Consider the following 20,915-nt stretch of genomic DNA (forward strand, 5'->3'; position numbering starts at 1 on the left):
TATGGCTTCTTGTAGTGAAAACATGGGTGATATTTTTATGGTGACTAAGATATGTGATGTGTCTATTGTGAATTCTGTGCATTCAAATTCTGTGTGTGAAAATGAATGGCTAGTTGATTCTGCATGCACTTTACATATGTCCCCATTCAAAAATCTGTTTTCTAGTTATAAAGAAGTGAAGCATGGGTCTGTTTCAATGGCAAATCAAAAATTGTGTCAAGTTGCTGGTCTTGGTGATGTCTCTTTGAAATTTGATTCTGGTTATGTGTTAACTTTGAAAAATGTAAGGCATGTTCCCGATTTATGTCATAATTTGATTTCTTGTGCTACATTGGAAGATGATGATTTACAGGGTAGATGGGGAAATGGGGTTATGAAAATCATGAAAGGGTCTTTGGTGATTTTTAAAGCTGCTAAAAAGAAAAACTTGTATGTTTGCTATGCTGAATGTGAATCTTGTGTACAAAATTCTGTGAATGCTGTCTTAAGTGACAAAACTGATTTGTGGCATAAAAGATTAGGTCACATGAGTTCTAAAGGTCTTGAAATTTTGCACAAAGATGGTTATTATGGTAGTGACAAATTGTCATGTATGCCATTTTGTGATTCATGTGTTCTTGGTAAACAGTCTAGAGTGCAGTTTTCCAGTTCCCATGTTTCCAAACAATCTGTTACTTCTGAAATACTTGAGTATTTGCATGCTGATGTTTGGGGTCCTGCGAGTGTGCCCACACAAGGTGGAAATCGGTATTTTCTATCTGTCATTGATGATTTTTCAAGAAAAGTTTGGGTGTTTTTAATGAAAAACAAATTTGATGTTTTTGAAAAGTTTAAAAACTGGAAAACTTTGATTGAAAATCAAACAGGTAAGAAAATTAAAATTCTAAGAACTGATAATGGTCTTGAATTTTGTAATCAATTGTTTGATAATTTGTGTGCTGAATCTGGTATTCAAAAACATAGAACAGTCCCTTATACACCTCAGCAAAATGGTGTCGCTGAGCGTATGAATAGAACTTTACTTGAAAGGGTGAGGTGTATGCTTGCAAGTTCTGGTCTTTCAAAAAAGTTTCGGGGTGAAGCTGTTTGTACTGCTGCTTATTTGATAAATAGGTCTCCTTCTGTGCCTTTGAATGGTAAGTGTCCAGAATCTGTGTGGTCTGGTACACAAATTAATTTATCAAACTTGAAAGTTTTTGGTTGTCCTGCTTTTGTGCATCAAAAAAATGACAAACTTGAACCAAGGTCTGTGAAATGTGTTTTTCTTGGCTATCTTGATGGGGTTAAAGGTTATAGATTGTGGTTAAGGGATCAATCTGGTTTTAAAGTGTTAATCAGTAGTGATGTTGTTTTCAATGAGTTTGAATTCCCCTGTTTATCTGCTCCTTTACATATTCCTGTACCTGCCACTGCTCCAAACAAGGTGGAGTATTTACTTGGTCCAAGTCATGATGCTGAAAATGTGCAGAATGTTCCTGTTGTGAATGATTTATCTGAAAATCTTTCTGAAACTGCTTCTGATAGTCAAGTTGATGCTGATGTGCATGAAGAAATTGCTGAAAATGTGCCTGAAACTGATATTAGTTATTTGAATGATTATCAATTGGCTAGGGATAAATCTAGAAGAAACACTAGGCAGCCACAACGCTTTGATGATTTTCATATGACTTCTCATGCATTTAGTGTGTTTGAGTCGATTGATAACCTTGAACCTAAGTCATATGAAGAGGCTTTAAAATCTGAAAATTCTGTGCAATGGTTAAATGCGATGAATGAAGAAATTAACTCTCTGCATGTTAACAACACTTGGATTCTTGTACCTAGACCTGATAATTGTTCTGTTGTGGACTGTAAGTGGTTATTTAAGGTCAAGAATGAATGTGAATCTGTTATATTTAAAGTTAGGTTAGTGGCTAAGGGCTTTACTCAAAAAGAAGGGATAGACTATACTGAAATATTTGCTCCTGTTGTGAAATTTACTACTGTGAGAATCATGCTTGCCCTTGTTGCTCAGTTTGATTGGGAGTTGAAACAATTAGATGTTAAAACTGCTTTTTTACATGGTGAACTTGATGAAAAAATTTGTATGAGGCAACCTGATGGTTTTGTTGATTCTAAATATCCTGATCATGTTTGTTTGCTAAAGAAATCTTTGTATGGATTAAAGCAATCTCCTAGACAATGGAACAAAAAGTTTGATGAATGCATGCTCTCTATGGATTTTGTTAGAAGTAATTATGATCATTGCTTGTATTTCAAACATAATACTAAAGTTCCTGTTTTCTTGCTTATCTATGTGGATGATATGCTATTGATCAGTTCTTGTTTGAAAACTATTTATCATGTCAAAAACTGCTTGAGTGCTAAATTTGATATGAAATTCCTAGGAAATTCTAAACGTATTCTTGGCATGAACATTTATAGGGATAGAAAACGTTCTATCATTTTGTTGAATCAAGATACTTATGTTAAGAAATTTCTGAGTAAATTTTCCATGTCAAATGCAAAACCAGTCAATGTACCTTTAGCTGGTCATTTTGTTCTAAGTAAAGAGCAATCTCCTAAAACTGACTTTGATGTTAAAAACATGAAGAATGTGCCATATTCAAATGCTATAGGTTCTGTCATGTATTTAATGGTTAGCACAAGGCCTGATATTGCATATTCTGTGAGTTGTTTGAGTCGGTATATGTCTAATCCTGGTGTTTACCATTGGCAAGCTGTCAAATGGCTTTTGAGATATCTAAATGGTTCTGTGAAGTATGGTTTAAAATTTTCAAAATCTGATGTTGGTGTTAAAGTGGTTGGATATGTGGATTCTAACTATGCAAATGATAAGGACAATAGAAAATCGACAACTTCTTATGTGTTTACATTGTGTGGTGCTTGCATTAGCTGGAAATCTCAATTACAACACATTGTTGCTCTTTCAACCACCGAATCTGAGTATGTTGCTGTCACTGAAGCTTTAAAAGAAGCTATTTGGTTGAAAGGTCTTATTTCTGAAATTGGTTTTCTTGAAGGTGAAGTTGTAGTATTTTCTGATAGTCAGTCTGGTATACAACTGTATAAGAATCCTGTTTTTCATGATAGAACTAAACATATTGATGTTAGATTCCACTACATTCGTGATGTGGTTGCAAAAGGCATAGTCTATCTTGAAAAAATTCATTCTCAATTTAATCCTGCTGATATGGGAACTAAGTGTTTGTCTGTGGATAAATTCAGATCTTGTTTAAAAATTTTAAATTTTGATACTTCTGATTGATGTGTTCTGTTTCTGTTATTTGACGTAGCTTACTTGGTGTTTGCTATAAATTGACACTTGTACTAACTTTGTGTTTTCTGCAAGTGGGGCGATGATGATGACTGTAGGTGACTCTCCTGATACAGTGAACCGGCGTTGGGCCGAAAGATGGAGAATTGTTGGGTTTTGTTTTTGGCCCAACTCGTATTTCCCTAACCCACTTACCTTAGCCCAGCCCATTAGGTTAGATTGCACCCTTGTTTTATTACCCTTATTGTTTCCGGCAGCCATATATATGAGGGGTGAGAGAAATCAGTAAGGAGGAAAGGCAGAGGCAGAAAAAGCTCTGTGCGTGCTCTGTTCTTTCTCTCTGGACCGTGTCTTCTTGCTTAGTGTTTGAGCTTCTCTAATCTATCCCCTTCCTCTCTATTCTTTCTCCAGTGAAACATTAGAGAGTTTGCGTGAGTTGATAGGTGCTGCTTCGGTTCTCTGTGGTTCTCAAACAGTGCATGCCTCCAGCTTTGTGTTGGGTGCTGCGTGGTTACAGAGATGGGGTTGTAATCTGGAAATCTTTGTGGTCTTCGCCGTAGTTCATTGTGTTCTTGGGAGAGGCCGTATCAGTTTGTCTGAGCCTCGTTCAATTGCATATATCATAGCTATATATATATGCTGCTGTATTTTTGTTGCTAGTTGGTTGCAGGTTGCTACTGAGGAAAAAGGCACGAGCTAGACGATCGATATCTAACAGTTTTAACATATGAATCACAATTTCACAACCAACTATGTTACTTGTTGTTTTAACATATGAATCACAATTTCAAAACCAACTATGTTACATGTTGTTTTGACTAATGTTGCATATTTTTAACATAATTTCACAAGTATGTTCTGTAATGTTACATGTTATGACATATGAGTCACAATTTCACAAGTATGTTACATGTGTTTTGACATATGAGTCACAATTATGTTATATGTTTTAACATATGTATCACAATTTCACAACTATATTATATGTTTTAACATATGAATCACAATTTCACAACCAATTATGTTGCATGTTGTTTTAACATATGAATCACAATTTCACAATTATGTTATATAATATTACATGTTTTAACATATGAATCACATATTTAACTGGATCGACACAATTTCACAATTATGTTATATGTTTTACTATATGAATCATAATTTCACGACTATGTTACATGTTTTAACATATGAATCAGTGTTTTAACCTATGAATTAGAATTTCACAACTATGTTACATGTTTTAACATATGAATCATAATTTCACAAATTTCACAATTATGTTATATGTTTTAACATATGAATCACAATTTCACAACTATGTTCCATGTTTTAACATATGAATTACAATTTCACAAATTTCACAATTATGTTATATGTTTTAACATATGAATCACAATTTCATAACTTTGTTGCATGTTTTAACATATGAATCACAATTTCACAAGTATATTATATGTTTTAACACAATTATGTTACATGTTTGAATATATAAATCACAATTACATAATCACAAGTATAGTATGTTCTATAATATAATATGTTTAAACTTATTATGTTACATGTTTTGACATATAAATCTCAATTTCACAACTATGTTACTATTTTAACATATGAATAAAATTTCAATTGAATTACATGTTTTAACATAAAAATCACAATTATATGTTATCACAATTTCAATTGAATTACATGTTTTAACATAAAAATCACAATTACATGTTTTTACATATGTATAATAATTTCACAACTATATTGCATATTTTAACATATGAATCACAATTTCATTACATAATATTACATGATTTAACTATATTGGGTCGACAAAGTAGCATTTATGTACCAACTTGGGTCGACCCAAAGTTCCAGCCTTTTGAGTATACCCAAAATTCCAATCTTTTGGGTCGACCCAAAATTTTATTGATCGACCCAAATTTTTGTTGGTCGACTAAGAAGAAATTTCTTTTTGGTGGACCAACATTTTGGTCCTTTGGTCTCCCAATTAAAATTTACGAGCCATCTATCCTTCCACTCAGAAAAATTGGTCGACCAAAATTAAATTGGTCGACCAAGACCAAAATTAAATTGGTCGACCAAGAAGATTTTTCTTGGTCGACCAAGAAGAAATTTCTTCTTGGTAGACCAAAAGACCAACACCTTGGTCGACCAAGAAGAAATTGGTGTTGGTCGACCAACACCAATTTCTTCTTGGTAGACCAAAGGACCATGGTCTACCAAGAAGGAAATTTTCTTCTTGGTCGACCAACACCAATTTCTTCTTGGTCGACCAAGGTGTTGGTCTTTTGGTCTACCAAGAAGAAATTTCTTCTTGGTCGACCAAGAAAAGTCTTCTTGGTCGACCAATTTAATTTTGGTCGATCAATTTTTCTGGGTGGAAGGATAGATGGCTCGTAAATTTTAATTGGGAAATATGTGTATCGACCGAGAAGAAAGAGAAGAAGACAATTAATTGATTAAGTTAAAAGTTTAATTACGGCTAATATAATAATCAGGAGTCAACTCCTTGTTTCTTAAAAAAAAAAGTCAGAGTCCTTGTTTTTTAAAAAACTTATTTCTCACTCCTACTTTTTAAATTGTCCCGGAGAAATGTTGACGCTAATGGTGGTGAGTGGGTTCATGTGAGATCGTTTTACGGATCTTAATTTATGAGACAGGTCAATCATATCTATATTCACAATAAAAAATAATAATATTAGCATAAAAAATAATATTTTTTAACGGATAACCCAAACAAGATATCCGTCTCACAAATACGACCTGTGAGATCATCTCACATAAATTTTTGCCAATGAGAATATATTTTACCAGTCACAAGACAGTTTAGAATTTTTACGGATTTTTTCCAAGTCGCACTCACTCATAATTTTTACGTATATGATTTGCACAATGTGGATTTTTTTATTTGTAGACTATTGTATTCGTCCGAGAATTACTCGGTACGTACATAATGATAACATCTATGAATTCTCACGTCATAAAAAAAAAATAAAGATTGATACATTCAAAATTTTAATTTTAATCTCTATAGTCTATACTATGTGTTATGATTTTTATGTTACAAATACATGCAGCATGCATAATGAGTATATAATTACGTAAAAGAAATGCGAGGATATAATTATTTGGATTATTTTAAATATTTGATCCAAAAAACTAGCTCAAAAACAAAATTCACTTAATTCAATATGTTTAGTTGGTCATGGAATCGAGCATAAAATGGTAGTACCCCAACGGGCCTGAACTGCTAAAAAACAAAATCTTGATTTAGGCCCATATGTTTCTGATACTGGGCCTCTTCGTGGAAGAACCCAAATTTGGAATCGGTAGCCAAATATTATTATTAAAAGATATTGTTTGATCAAAGTTAACTTTATTTGGTTGGTGTTTAGTGCGGTAATTGATGAAGTAAGGCTAATATAATCTATTGCGTCCGGATTCCAAATCTACATTTAAATCCACTTCTTAAATCGAGAACCCCAAAATACTAGCAGCAAATCATTTTTCCGTATTTGATTGATTTTCTCTGTTTTTACCGTCGTGGCAGTCGGCCAGTGTTTTTTTTGCACCCTAGATCTCTCCGCGCGTGAATTCTTGTTCTTTTCTGGGGATCAGGAAGTGCTGTTTTTCAGATCTAGCTGCCGTTTGATTGCTTGGAGGTGAATTCCTCAACTGTAAATTTCTTTATTTTTGTTTGAAGCGAAATACACTTTAAGAGAATTGCTGTTTGTGTCGGCCAATTATCCACCGTGTTTCCCTTTTTCGGCTTGTATTGAGGATGATGGATGAGAGCTACTTGAGGGCTATGAAGTGTTTGATAGAGTTACTGTTCTCTTAGTTGGGTTTTTGGTAACTTTCTTTCTGACCTTTTTTTGTTGGCTGCGGGTGATTAGGAGTGAAGCGACTTGAAGCTATGGCTCCCAGCACGATACGCAAGGCCATCGGGGCTGTGAAGGACCAAACGAGCATTGGCATAGCGAAAGTTTCGAGCAACATGGCACCGGAGCTGGAAGTGGCCATAGTCAAAGCCACCAGCCACGATGATGACCCTGCCTCTGAGAAGTATATAAGGGAGATTCTTCATTTAACCTCTTTGTCGCGGGGATATGTTGGCGCATGTGTCGGTGCTGTGTCTAAGAGATTGGGAAAGACTCGTGATTGGATTGTGGCTCTTAAGTGTTTGATGCTCACCCACCGCTTGCTCAACGATGCTGATGCTAATTTTCAGCATGAGATTATGTATGCTACCAGAAGAGGGACAAGATTGTTAAACATGTCTGATTTTCGTGATGAGGCACATTCTAATTCATGGGATCATTCAGCTTTCGTGAGGACGTATGCTTTGTACTTGGATCAGAGGCTAGACTTGATGGTTTACGAGCGGAAGCAGGGTGGACAAGGTGGTGAAGTAGAGAGATTCGGTTCTAGGGATGACAGATATAACTATAGATCGCCGCCAGGACCAAATCGGGGATATGATTTTGATTACAATGAGTTTCGAGATGAGCCAAACCATGGGATGCGTAGATCAAGGTCATCCGGGGATGTGAGAGAGGGTACACAGGAGAGGAAAGATGTCACCCCATTGAGAGAAATGAATCCAGAAAGAATTTTTGGGAAGATGGGTCATTTGCAGAGGATATTGGATCGATTTTTGTCTTGTCGACCCACGGGAGTGGCTAAGAATGAGAGGATGATTTTGGTTGCTCTATATATGATTGTGAAGGAGAGCTTTAAGCTATATGCAGACGTGTGCGATGTTCTGGCTGTGCTCTTGGATAAGTTCTTTGATATGGATTATCAAGATTGTGTGAAGGCTTCCGATGCTTATGCTAGTGCGGCGAAGCAGATCGATGAGCTAGTCGGATTCTATAACTGGTGCAAGGATATTGGAGTGGCTAGGTCATCAGAGTATCCGGAAGTACAAAAAATTTCTAGCAAGGTGTTGGAGACTTTGGAGGAATTTGTGAGGGATAGGGCAAATGCAGTTAAGAGTCCTGAAAGGAAGGTTGAGAGCCGGTCAATTCCTCAGGAAGAGGAAGAGCCATTGACAGATATGAATGAGATCAAGGCATTGCCTCCACCGGAGAACTATACTCCCCCACCACCACCTGAGCCGGAACCTCCTAAACCTGTGGTACAGGAGACTGGGGATTTGGTGGACTTGAGGGACGAGGGAGTGACTGCTGATGCTCAAGGTAATAGGTTGGCTTTGGCACTGTTTGCTGAACCAGCAGCAAATGGCTCATGGGAAGCTTTCTCGTCCAGTGGAGAGCCAGAAATGACTTCTGCTTGGCAAAATCCAGCTGCCGAGAGTGGAAAGGCTGATTGGGAATTAGCTTTAGTCGAGTCTGCAAGTCATTTGTCTAAACAGAAGGCCGCAATGGGTGGTGGACTTGATCCTTTGTTGTTGAATGGTATGTATGATCAGGGAATGGTTAGGCAACATGTGAGTACTACCCAATTGAGTGGTGGTAGTGCAAGCAGTGTGGCATTGCTGGGTCCTGGAAGTAGTAAAACACCCGTTTTGGCTCTTCCTGCACCGGATGGAACAGTCCAAGCAGTTGGACAAGATCCGTTTGCTGCATCTCTGAGCATTCCCCCACCTTCATATGTTCAGATGGCAGAGATGGAAAAAAAACAGCATTTGCTGGTGCAGGAGCAGGTAGTGTGGCAACAGTATTCTAGAGAGGGCATGCAAGGCCAGGCTAGTTTGAACAAGATCAGTGGTGGTGGATACTATGCTCCTGGTATACACCCGATTATGCCTTATGGAATGCCACCAATAAACGGAGCTGGATTTCCGCATTCCGGGTTTAACTACACTACTCAGTGATTTTTCAAATAAATTATTCTGTACTTTAAATTACTGTTATCTTGTTTTGTATTCCACAGTATTTTATCTATTTGATATTGCCTGCTATTGTGCATGCTTATGGAGATATGGAGAGGGTTGGGGATGAGAGAAACTGAGTTGAAACGATTATTGATTGATTGTGGAGGGAGTTAGTTTGCCCAGTGCTCTGTAGTCTACTTAGTACATTTCTTTTGTGGTTTCTGTAAAATTGTTTGGTTTTCTTGATACTTCAGCTAATATTCTACTTACGCACTCGATTTAAATCCGTCTCAATTTTGCATATCCTTCAACTTGGGTTGCCAAACTTTATCTACGTTGTCTCTTTCAATACTTACCAATGGCCCTTACATTGTTTCATTTTCTAACATTTGAAGTATGTTACAAGTGAAATGGGAAAATGTCAAAAGAGTGGGAGGATGGACTGTTCTTAATTATTGCTTGTGACTAAGTAAATGATAAAATAAATAATATCCTGACGCAACCCAATTTTGGCTTCAAATGAGAGCGACCTTGTTTTATTATTATTACTAAGCTAACTATTGTATTGGTTTTTTTTTTATCATAATCGAATTTTATTTTTGGTTTGCTATTTTTGTTATTTTATAAGTAGTCGTTTTTTTATGTGAGGTATATTTGGCTTTTACACGACACTTATGTACAAGTGTCTTGATAGTTTTTTCGATTAAAAATGATTAAAATTGTTAAAAATTAAAATATATATTACTAAAATTATCCCGAGACAATATAGAAGACCAAAATTGTCAAACAAGAGATATATTGAATCAAAATAACAGTTTCCCCCTTTTAACTAGAGGGTTATCTTCTTAATCCAATTTGACAGATGTCTAAGAATACCGACAGCCTGTAAAGATTTATTGCTACGAGTGCTCCAACCTCGGGTGGATGGGCAGTTTTGTAGATGTGGTTTTCAAATGTTTTGGGTTTGTCTTTATGCATCTTTGTTGGCTTCTTGGAATCCATATATTATGCCTATCGATGTGTATGATGTTGCACCTGCTTCCACTATGGTTTATCCCAATATGTGACGCAGCCTTCTATTTTCATGTTCAATGACATTTTATTAATGCATTTAGCCACTTGACCGTAAAATAAATATACAAAGTTTTCATATTTCACAATTTAAGACATCGTTTGATTTGGTTTGGTTAGTAGGTTGAAATGATCAATTGAAAGATAAAAATAAATAATTATTTTTTGATGAATAAAACAAAAAGAATATATAAACGTCAGAAAAGACACAACAAATAAATTCAACAAAAACAAAAACAGCAGCAAAGCTTTTTAAAATTTCTCTCACTAGTTCATCTGTATAGTTTTTCCAATTTCCAATGTTTTAGTTTTTTTTTAGATTTTGCATATTCCTCCAACTTTTTTATGAAAATGTCGTTCATGTTCATAACAACGTAATTAAATTTGATGTTATTAATAGATTTTCTCTATAATTTCATCATATTTATCAGTTTATAATTTTTTCTTTGAAGCCATATCGAGAGAATTAGAACTAACGGTCGAATCAGGACACACAACGTTTGACAAAGAAGTCGGATCATTTCACATTTGGCACGATCACGTGCCTGGCATGACTCGCAAGTTTCGTAAGAAACAATTCCATAGTTATCTTTCTTACTTTACTAAAAATATTTTCAAATCACTCAATATTTTATATAAAAAAAATCTAAAACAACTATTCTAAACTAAATAATTTCATAAATTATTTATTATTATTTGATCAAGCTAAATATAATAATAACATATGTATACATATATGTACATCTTTTTCTATTATATATATATATATATATATATATATATATATATATATATATATATATATATATATATAAAAAGCAGCGTAAATTATTGGTGCTGAGATGCCATGAATAAAAGTTAAATCTTTATCATCTTTGTTACTTTTGCCTTTCACTTTCATTACAAATTGTTTAGTCCATGGAAATAAAATGAGAAGATATCACAGATATGTTAATTTGTGATCAAACCAGTCAGGATTGTTTCCAACTACGTGAAGAAGCTGAAATTGAATTTCACATTAACCCAAGATATTGAATTTTATAGCTAAAAACTTCACAAACTCAAAAATTATGTTGAATGGGAAAATTATTTTAATATTATTACTTTTTTTAATAAATGTATTCGTTTGCGCAGCGAAGATGGCGTACGTTACCACACCGTTTCGATTGAGATGACTTCTCACTCTCCTTTTTTCTAGATTATATTATGTACTTTGGTTACACTGATTTCTCCTCAGGTCTCAATCTGTCGAAATTTCTTTCTTGTCTTTTATTTCATTTCATCCTTCTTTCATCTCTATTTTTTTCTGCTTCGGACAATCGCTCGGTGAGTTTTCTGGGTTGCTCTCTTGCTTATACTCTCACATGGGTATGCGCGTGTGTTTTTTTTTTTTTTTGTATTTTGTGTGTTCTGACAAATTTTTTCCCCGGTTGCTTCTCGAGTTTTCATCGGGGCTTCAAATTTGTTGTTTTTTTTATGGATTTGATTGCGAATGGAGTGTAAAAATTGATGGGTTTTTATATAAACAGCACCGCATATACTTAATTTTCTGATGAAACCAAGAAAGACTGTTGTGAGCTAATTCCCGAGTATCAACCCTTTTGTCTACCAAATTCAAGAAGGAGAGATGAGTTTTGGAAATTGTGGTTATAGGAAAACGATTTTCGTTGGGTCATTTTCAGTTAGTTGCAGAATATATGTTTTTCTTGATTGCTGCTTTTTTTTTTCATGTCAACACAAGAAGTATATATTTAACCATTAGACCAGAAGAAATGGTGGATCGTTGCTGTTGAAATGGGGATGACCGATGATTATGTTTTATGATCCATACAAATGATACTTATACGACTTGGTTCTATTAGTTTTCTCTGTATTCCAAGCTTATGGCTATGGCAGAGATGTCAGCTTTACATTTTTTTGTCATCGATATTCTAGGAAATGGCTGGACAAGTTGCTAATCGGCCAGCATCTCCATTTGATTTTGAGATTATTGAAGGAGATACTGGTGACAGCAGTACCATCATGACATCATCTAACAGGATAAATCCATGGATTGACCCTGCAAAAATCAAACTCGGGCACAGAATTGGTAGAGGACCTTTTGGTGATGTTTGGCTGGCAACTCATCATCGTGCATCAGAAGACTATGAAGAGTATCATGAAGTTGCTGTTAAAATGTTAAGGCCCATCAAGGAAGATAGCATTGGAGATGCCTTGAACAAGTTGGATTATCTGATGTCCAAATGCCAAGGACTCGAAACAGTTTGTTGGCTTTATGGACTTTCTGTTATAAATAAGAAAGTGAGCGTGTTGCTTGAACTTGCATTATAATGCTTAGAATGTGGTCATTCACGATATAATGTTCAGTATGCTCATTCCTTCTAGATATGCATTGTCATGAAGTTTTATGAGGGCTCAGTTGAAGACAAAATGGCTCGACTTAAAGGGGGAAAGCTGTCATTAACTGATGTTTTGAGGTTATATCTGCCAAATATTATTACGGAATATTCTTTTAATAGTATTGCTTGAAAGTGTTTTGTAACTTTTTGCGTCTACCCCCATGATTATGTCTATAGATATGGAGCGGATCTTGCTCAAGGAGTAATGGACCTGCACGCTAAAGGGATTATTATTCTGAATCTTAAACCTTGTAATTTCCTTTTAAATGGGAATGACCAGGCCATTGTTGGGGATTTTGGTATACCATACGCGCTATCGGGGATATCATTGCCAAGTACAGACATGGCTCGAAGGCTTGGTACTCCCAATTACATGGCTCCAGAACAATGGGAACCGGAAGTAAGAGGTCCTATATCTGTTGAAACTGATTCATGGGGATTTGGTTGTAGCATATTGGAGATGCTAACTGGAGTTCAGCCATGGAGTGGTAAATCTGTTAATGAAATGTACAAATTGGTTGTAGACAAGCAAGAGAAACCTCCTATTCCCAGTGGACTTCCTCCTGCAGTTGAGAATGTTATTATAGGTTGCTTTGAGTATGATTTCAGGAGTCGCCCTGTAATGGCAGATATTTTGCATGCATTTAAAAGGTATCTTCTGTTATTGTTGTTTTACAAATAAATCTGTCAAAAGAAAATATTCGTCTAGGGCTTTCAAAGTACCTTACATGTGCTAAGATAATTTTTCATTCTCTGTTATACAACATTGAAGTGGCGCTCGATTGAGTGTTCTGGTGGTAGAGATGTAATGTCAAGTAAATGTGTAGTACCTACCCATTGAAAGAGACCATGTACTATTTGTTTTTTTATTAACTTCTAGATTCATGCGCATGCATGAGCTTTGTCTCTGCAAGATTGTTTTTTTCTTTCTAGTGATTTTTTAAAGCATTTGAAAACTAACTTCTATTTTTCTGAATTAACAGCTCACAGAATGCGGTTTATCAGGATGGAGTCTGGACAGGTATTGAAAGTAGAATGATTAGGGAGAAACCAGGTGGTGTTGGTTATACTGAATGGTTTCTTGCGAAGGATCATCTCCAAGTGCTTGACACTGTTCGATCTAGGAAATCACCTAACTCCCACAACCTGGTAAATATGAATATCCCAGAGGGGACTGTAGTTGGTCTGGAACGTGATAGTGACCAAGATGGTTATGTTTTAGTGAGGGTGCATGGCATCCATGACCCGATAAGAGTTCATGTTTCCACATTAGAAAGGGTCACATTTGGACTGGCTGCCGGAGATTGGGTTCGATTGAAGAAAGAAGACAAGAAGCATTCACCTGTGGGTGTTCTTCATTCCATCAACCGTGAGGGAAGAGTAGAGGTTGCGTTTATTGGACTAGAGACTCTTTGGAAGGGTAACTACTCGGAATTCCAGATGGCAAAACCTTATTGTGTGGGGCAGTTTGTGAAGCTGAAATCCAGTGTGTTTAGCCCTCGGTTTGAATGGCCTTGCAAAAGAGGCGGGGAGTGGGCAACGGGGAGAATTTGTCAAGTGCTTCCAAATGGCTGTCTCGTAGCCAAGTTTCCTGGTAAATTAACTATTGGTAATAAGAAGAGCAGTTTCTTGGCTGATCCAGCTGAAACAGAACTAATTTCATTTGACACTTGCCCCACTGTATTTAAAAAGTATCAACATCTAGAGGATTTTCACTGGGCTATCAGGCCTATACTGGTCGCATTAGGTCTATTTACTGCAATGAAGTTTGGCCTTTTCGTTGGTAAGAAAGTGGGGGGGAGATCAAAGGCAAACATAGGAAAAAGTAATCCTGGGGTTCAAAATGACAATCAAACTGTGGATGGCCAGAGTTCCAGCAACACTGCATGGCGTCCTCCGAAGGTTGCTAACATTTTCAGATAAGGTGTCACCATATCAACTCTTGAACAATCGATAATGTCACTTATTGTACAGTCATATATTTTTACCATAAACCTGATCATGAACTTTCCTCTGCTTCAGAACCCAGTTCCCTTTTCTCGCAAGTTCTTTACTTTGGACTGGTGGTGTTGAAATAGTAAATTATATGATTAACTTAATAGATTTTCATATGCGTGTAATCTCTCTATTCAAGATCCTTGTCTTGAGGATACAATTGCTTAGACTGCCGTATGAACGAGGCGAGCAAAATTGGATTTATTGATTTTAATAAATAGCAAACCAAATCAAACTATTAATGATTAAAAATCAAATCTAGGTTTTTCTGTTGGTTGTGTTTGGTTTAAATGATTTGAGAGATATTCACGAATACTATATTGTTTGAATTTCGATTTGGTTCAACGATGATTGACTATACACCAATTCAAACCAACTGAGTTTGGTTTTTCGATTTGGTTCGGATTGATTCAGTTTCTGGTCACTTTCTACTCAACCCTGTATATGAATATGTCTAGTGATTGGTATAAAAAAAATAAAATTTCTCAATAAAATTAATTTATTTATTATAGAAAAAAAAAACAAGTGATTATTTATATTGATGGGAGCTTTGTGCATTAAAAAAGAATACCATCTTCATCTCATCAGTTATTTCAGTATACAGCTAATTTAACCTAGTATCAACCACAACAAACTATAGGTTAGTTGTCTACTCAGTCGAGTCGAGAATTGAACGGTTGCCTCTACTGGCTGGTGTCACTGGCGATTCGAGCTTCCCTAACAAGCCGTTCGGTCAAAGTCAGAAGCCGAAAAACTTCTTCTTTTATTTCCCCAGAACACTCAGGGTCATTGATCATACTTATTGTAGTCCCAGAAACATTATGTCTTGAGAGATCTGTATAACAATCATAATCATCCTTGACGTTTAAGCCCACGTCGTTCAGAAGTTGTCGACTCATTTCGGTGATTTCATGCAGTGCACTAGTTGCAGCATCGACTTGCAGTTGGGCTGCTTCCAGTTGGAGTTTCTCAGTCACAAGCTCCCCGACGCTCTTTTCACCAATTGTTTCTTGTGCCGATGCGTAAAGTTGTTTTAGATCATCCTGGACGTGCATTACTTCTCCCTTTAGTGTCTTTACTTCCTCTTCTCTGGCATTCATTTTCTCGAGTACCATGTTAAGCTCTTCATCTTTAAGAGTCAGAGCTGTCCGTGCAGCAAGAACTTCCATTTCCATTGTTTTCAGGCTCTCTCTGGCAAAATCAAGCTCAGCTTCAATCTGTTTCTTCTGCAAATTAAAACTATCAGCAGGTCCGTGTATTAATGAAGTTGACAATGTGTCTTTGATCTGGCCAAGGGGGCTCGGCGTTTTAGATGATAGAACCATTTCATTTGTGAGATCTACAATTCGCTCCACCATCGTCTCAGCTTCAGAGAACTTTAACTTTGACAAATTGATTTCATGGTGCATTATCTGTACATGTTCCTCTTTGTCCTTCAGGATGGACATTGCTCGGCTAAGCTCGTCTTCTTTCCCTAGCAAAACCTGCTTAAGTTTTGAAATCTCCTGGTTTACTTCCTCCAGCATATTGTTTGCACATGAAAGTTCCAAATCCCTCTCTTTCAATATAAGCTTAAGAGACTCCAGCTCTGACTTCAAATGCTGAATCTCCTGTCTGGCGTCTGCTAGTTCCGATTCTTTAGTCATCAGAAGGACCTGTTTTTCCTCAAATTCAGCATTCTTGTGACCTAGCACCTCCCGAAGTGCTGTCAGTTCTTGAAATGCTTCTTTCAAGGTCGATCTTCCCTTGTCCAATTCCTTTCGCAACTCAACTACTTGTTCTTTTTGCATGGATAGATCCCTTTGAAGCTCAGCGTTTTGAGCTTCAGTAACCCTGAGTTTCACTCTTTCACTCTCAACTTCTACCATGGCATCTCTCAGAATTGTCATATACGATGCTACGGCACCCCTTTGCTCTTCAAGTTCTGCAAGTTGTTTTCCCAGCAGCTGCTCTTGACCTTCCATTTTCTCTCTGGAGAGAGAGAAAGCATTCTGAGATGAAACTATTTCAGATCTCACATCTGAAAGAAGCTTCCTCACTCTTTCAAACTCCTCTCGAGTTTCATTAGCTTCAATAACATGCTGCGCTTTCTCATCCTCCAGTCTTTTCAATTCCTCCTGCGCTATTAGCCAATACATAGTTTGCTTCTCCAGTTTAGCTTCAGCAACTTTCAACTTTTCAGCTTCACTTGCCCGCATTATTTTATAACCTTCTAACTCTTCTTCTTTTTGTTCAACTGCTCTCTGGATATGCCCGAGCTCAATTTCTTGCTTCTCCACAATCTTATTTGCTTCATCCAGGAGTCTGGCCCTGGATCTGAGTTCTGATTCAGCATTGGCAGCTTCTTCACTCTTCTTCATCCATTCATTTTCAATCTTTCCAATTTCCTCTGCTTTTACGGATAGTGCCAATCGGGTAGCCGAAATCTCCTGATCCCTCTCCTTGAGTCGCAGTTTAAGTTCACTAATTTCTGCAGCTTGAGAAACCAAGTCCATGTGAACTTGTCTTAGCTCCTCCTCTAGCTTTTCCTGCCTCAGCCTGGCCATTTTCATCTCCGTCTCTCTATGCTCCAATCCCTTCTTGGCCCTATACATTTCTTTGCGTTCCCGTGAAATCTTTCTTTCTGCATCTTGTAGATCTTCCTCTTTCTTCTTCAATGCAAACAAAACAGCCAGAAGATCCGATTCCAGATTCAATCCCAGCTCAGAAACTTGGGGTGAATCAGGATCTCTCCCTATCCGTTCCTCCAATTTTTGCGTTTCAGCAAACAACCTCTCTAGAAGAACCCTTGCCGGTTCCGCCCCATTGTCACTAATGCCGTCGGACCTCTCTCTATTTACCACTGATTTGACAATCCACGAGAATTTACCTTTTCTTATATTTGTCCTCTGAAACTCTGCTCTTCTCTGCTTCCAATTGCTAAGACCCGAATAACACAACTACACAGAAAACAAGAAAATCTAAGCCCACCATTTTACATCCATCTTCAACTCGAGAGAAAAAAATGCAAACTTGAACTTTATCCATATGGTAAGAGACAAACTTCAACTCATCCAATTTCAACATCATCACCGCTTCCCACAACATAGTTAACTAGAAAAACATAACACGCGCGCGTACACAAATGATGACAGATAACAAAACAACAAGAAGAAAACAAACAAACAAACAAACAAATAGTAACAGCAGATCCTGATCTTCACCTATTGTATTTCAATCGAAAGAGGGATGAAAAGACCTTGGGAAGCGGAGGAGGAGAACCGATCGAAAATGAAGCAGATAGCGCCATGGTTGGGCTCCTCCGTCGTATGTGATCTTCACCAGAATCAGCCAACCAACGTTATCACATCATCATCGTACCCCACAAATCAAGAAACGACACTCTTTGAACATCGAAGAAAGCTAAGCGGTGAAAATGGGTCCGCAATTCAAACGCGAAACAAAACATATAACGAGAATTCTCGTAAACATACACATTAATTTCATTATTTTATAGATTGATGATTTCTGCCACGTTAACTAATTCTTACCGTTTCGTTTCCGACTGAATCATATGACACGTCATCTCCCTTATCACCACTTAAAAACTCCCACTTGCTTCTCGTATCATCCTCGTGTCGGTAACAGAATGCTACATTCAATAGTGTAATTTTAATTTGAGTAGGTTTTTTGTGAGACAGCGTTACGAATATTTATTTGTGAGACGGATCAATCCTACCGATATTCACAACAAAAAGTAATACTCTTAGGCAACGTTTGGTTGGGTGGATTAGATGTGATAGATTATTTTATCATACATAATCCTGCGTTTGGTACGATTATTAGTAAACCAGCTCAATCCTTCTTATGAGTGATTAGGTGGTATTACGTGTGATGAAATAATACCTCCTTCCTCCGTTCACTTTTCAATTTTACCCTTCTTCCTTCACCGCTATTGAACCACATCGGCTGCCGGACCGCCGCCGCGGCCCTCGCCCGACCGTCGCCGGACCTCCGTCGACGTCGTCAGACGGCCGTCGTCGGAGCGCCACCCCCACCGCCTCCGCCGGACCGCACCGCATAGCCGTCGCCGGACCTTTGCCGGAACGCCATCGCCGCCGTCGGACCGACGCCGTCGTCGCCACGTCGACTGCCGGACCGTCGCGCCGGAGTGGAAGAAGAAAAAAAAAAAAAAGAAGCGCAATTTTGTCCTTTCATCAAAAATTTCAAAATTATCCTACACTTAAAAATCTAACCAAACATACTACCATATATTACATATCTACGACAATCATTTTCTTTATCATTTACATACTAATCATTAGTTTATTTTATCCTGCAACCAAATGCAGCCTTACCATAAAAAGTACTTTTTTCATTAAAGACTCAAATAAGAGATTCGTCTCACAAAATACGATTCTTGAGATCGTCTCACACAAATTTTTATCTTTTAATTTATATTTGGTGTTTAAATCAATTTCGGACCATTGAATTTTATATCAAGATGTTATTTTTATACTATAATAAAATTGATTATAATTTTTAAGTGGTGAAAAACTTGTTAAAATTGTTGCCTCAAATTTTAAAATTTGATATCAGATAGACTATAAGTAATGTGTTATTGAATTTTTCTATTAACCTTTATTTTTCTATCGATTTTTATAGATAAAACTTCAGGTGGTTAATATTGATACTTAGTTTGGTATTCATTTATGATTAGATTTCATTTATTAATAAGTCAAGACATTATTTAAAACACAACCTATTGTTCTAAAATATAGTGCATGATATCGATTGATGTGGTAAGAAAATGAGAATTTAACGAACATAACATAAACAAAATAGGATATTTTTATTTTGAGTCCTCAGAAGAAATAATTTACATGAATAATTACAAAACTATGAATAAATTATTCGATATATATTATAAAACAAATATTGATATGTTTCACATTCACCATTAATATTTATGTAGCACATATGATGTGACTATCAGTTATTATATGTGAAGAAACATAAAAAAAAAAAAAAAAAAATTGTACATTCAATAGGTCAGTGTCATCTCATAGATGCTCAAATAAATTTATACTATATTATTAAATATGAGACTTTTAGAGTAACTATCTTAGAGAAAACCGAAATATTTAATTCCATAAGTACCTTTCTTACTCTACTAAAAACCTCCTAAAGTCACTCCATATTTTACATAGAAAAAAAATCTAAACAAAATTTCTTTTTTAAATCGAACAACTCCTCTGAATCAAAAATAATTTTGTGTTAATTATTTAATATTATTGATCAAATTAAAAATAATAATAATATATATATAATACGCATGTATTTTTTACTGATATACATGATTAATAATAATGGACAATGATTCAGAGGGGTTATTTTTTAAAGTAAAAAACTTGAGATCAACCAATCAAATACGATGCCATCTTGTGGAAGTTGGGCCACTCGATTAAAACGGCACTCTTATTTAATTGAACGCTGCAACCAAAAACAGACCAAAAATAGGCCCATTATTGTGTGACACAGGCCCTTAATCAGGCCCAGTTTCTCACGACAAATAGAGCCTTTGTCCTTTTTCCTTCCAAATTTTGACATGTCAAAACGAGCTATCGGGATGGGTCGATCTGTCTATCTTTTTACATAGTGACCCAGTCTATCTAACTACTTTAGGTGACGGGATGAGACTAAACAATTTTTTGTGCACTTTGGTGGACCGGACAGCAATCCGCCATCCCGTCATTTTGGTGGTTGGGAAATTTTCAACTCAATTCATCTATTTTATATCATTTTGGCATCAATACTCTAAACTAGTGGAAAAGAAATGATATAGAAAAACACATAAACTAAACGAAATCATTTCAAAAAAAAATAATCGAGAAAGTCCACTTTACAATTATTTCCAATAAACTCACAATTTTACATATCAATGAAATCAACAAGTTTAAAAAGTAAAATATTGGGCCCATTAAAAATTATCCTAGGGTTGGACCAATTTTACTCAAATATATTTCAGAAAGTGAGTTGGATAAAATATTGGGCCAATTAAAAATTATCACATGGGCTAGGATTATAAATATCACCACTAATAAAAAATAAATAAAATTAGCCTAGGGTTGAGCCCACCCTAGCCTTTGGAGCATCTCTGTTCTGTATTCGTGATGTGAAAATGTTGAAATCCATACATGCATGTTTGATATGACGTTAGTTGATTGAAAGACAAAAGATTAATAATTTTTTTTTAAAAAAACAACAAAAATGTCAAAAATTGAAAGATACATGATTAAATCTGAAATTCGATATCAAAATCGAGAATCGATAAATA

The 20,915-nt window shown here is 36.2% G+C and overlaps 3 protein-coding genes across 6 annotated transcripts; 2 read left to right on the forward strand and 1 right to left on the reverse strand.

The window, feature by feature from the left end:
* Positions 1-6,687: 6,687 nt before the first annotated feature.
* LOC140834335 (putative clathrin assembly protein At2g25430) lies at positions 6,688-9,418 on the forward strand. 2 transcript variants are annotated; one of them, XM_073199149.1, is made up of 2 exons: positions 6,688-6,972; positions 7,192-9,418. In XM_073199149.1, exon 2 carries the CDS (start codon positions 7,212-7,214, stop codon positions 9,132-9,134), a length of 1,923 nt encoding a protein of 640 aa, XP_073055250.1. In that variant the 5' UTR covers positions 6,688-6,972; positions 7,192-7,211; the 3' UTR covers positions 9,135-9,418. The 2 variants fall into 2 exon arrangements, with proteins under 2 accessions (XP_073055250.1, XP_073055249.1); XM_073199148.1 differs by having other exon boundaries at positions 6,689-6,957.
* Positions 9,419-11,181: 1,763 nt separating this feature from the next.
* LOC140834334 (protein KINASE OF THE OUTER CHLOROPLAST MEMBRANE 1-like) lies at positions 11,182-14,724 on the forward strand. 3 transcript variants are annotated; one of them, XM_073199145.1, is made up of 5 exons: positions 11,182-11,573; positions 12,141-12,506; positions 12,591-12,682; positions 12,782-13,255; positions 13,588-14,724. In XM_073199145.1, the coding sequence occupies exons 1-5, from the start codon at positions 11,412-11,414 to the stop codon at positions 14,525-14,527; spliced, it is 2,034 nt and encodes a 677-aa protein (XP_073055246.1). In that variant the 5' UTR covers positions 11,182-11,411; the 3' UTR covers positions 14,528-14,724. The 3 variants fall into 3 exon arrangements, with proteins under 3 accessions (XP_073055246.1, XP_073055247.1, XP_073055248.1); XM_073199146.1 differs by having other exon boundaries at positions 11,184-11,531; XM_073199147.1 differs by having other exon boundaries at positions 11,185-11,442.
* A 399-nt stretch (positions 14,725-15,123) lies between these two features.
* On the reverse strand, positions 15,124-18,159 carry LOC140834333 (uncharacterized). Its single transcript, XM_073199144.1, has 2 exons — positions 17,838-18,159; positions 15,124-17,538 (listed from the first exon to the last, which is right to left on the reverse strand). Exons 1-2 carry the CDS (start codon positions 17,886-17,888, stop codon positions 15,283-15,285), a joined length of 2,307 nt encoding a protein of 768 aa, XP_073055245.1. The 5' UTR covers positions 17,889-18,159; the 3' UTR covers positions 15,124-15,282.
* Between the last annotated feature and the right edge of the window lie 2,756 nt (positions 18,160-20,915).

This window comes from Primulina eburnea, chromosome 6 (assembly GCF_022965805.1).
Source record: "Primulina eburnea isolate SZY01 chromosome 6, ASM2296580v1, whole genome shotgun sequence".
Taxonomy (NCBI): Eukaryota; Viridiplantae; Streptophyta; class Magnoliopsida; order Lamiales; family Gesneriaceae; genus Primulina; species Primulina eburnea.

Bases quoted from the DNA above. Each gene is read 5' to 3' on its own strand.
- LOC140834335 (XM_073199149.1), top strand. From the start codon at position 7,212: ATGGCTCCCAGCACGATACGCAAGGCCATCGGGGCTGTGAAGGACCAA.
- LOC140834334 (XM_073199145.1), top strand. From the start codon at position 11,412: ATGTACTTTGGTTACACTGATTTCTCCTCAGGTCTCAATCTGTCGAAA. The intron at 12,507-12,590 runs GTGAGCGTGTTG...CATTCCTTCTAG, and splicing joins TTTCTGTTATAAATAAGAAA to ATATGCATTGTCATGAAGTT. The intron at 12,683-12,781 runs GTTATATCTGCC...TTATGTCTATAG, and splicing joins TCATTAACTGATGTTTTGAG to ATATGGAGCGGATCTTGCTC.
- LOC140834333 (XM_073199144.1), bottom strand. From the start codon at position 17,888: ATGGCGCTATCTGCTTCATTTTCGATCGGTTCTCCTCCTCCGCTTCCC. The intron at 17,539-17,837 runs GTCTTTTCATCC...TTTTCTGTGTAG, and splicing joins CTCCTCCTCCGCTTCCCAAG to TTGTGTTATTCGGGTCTTAG.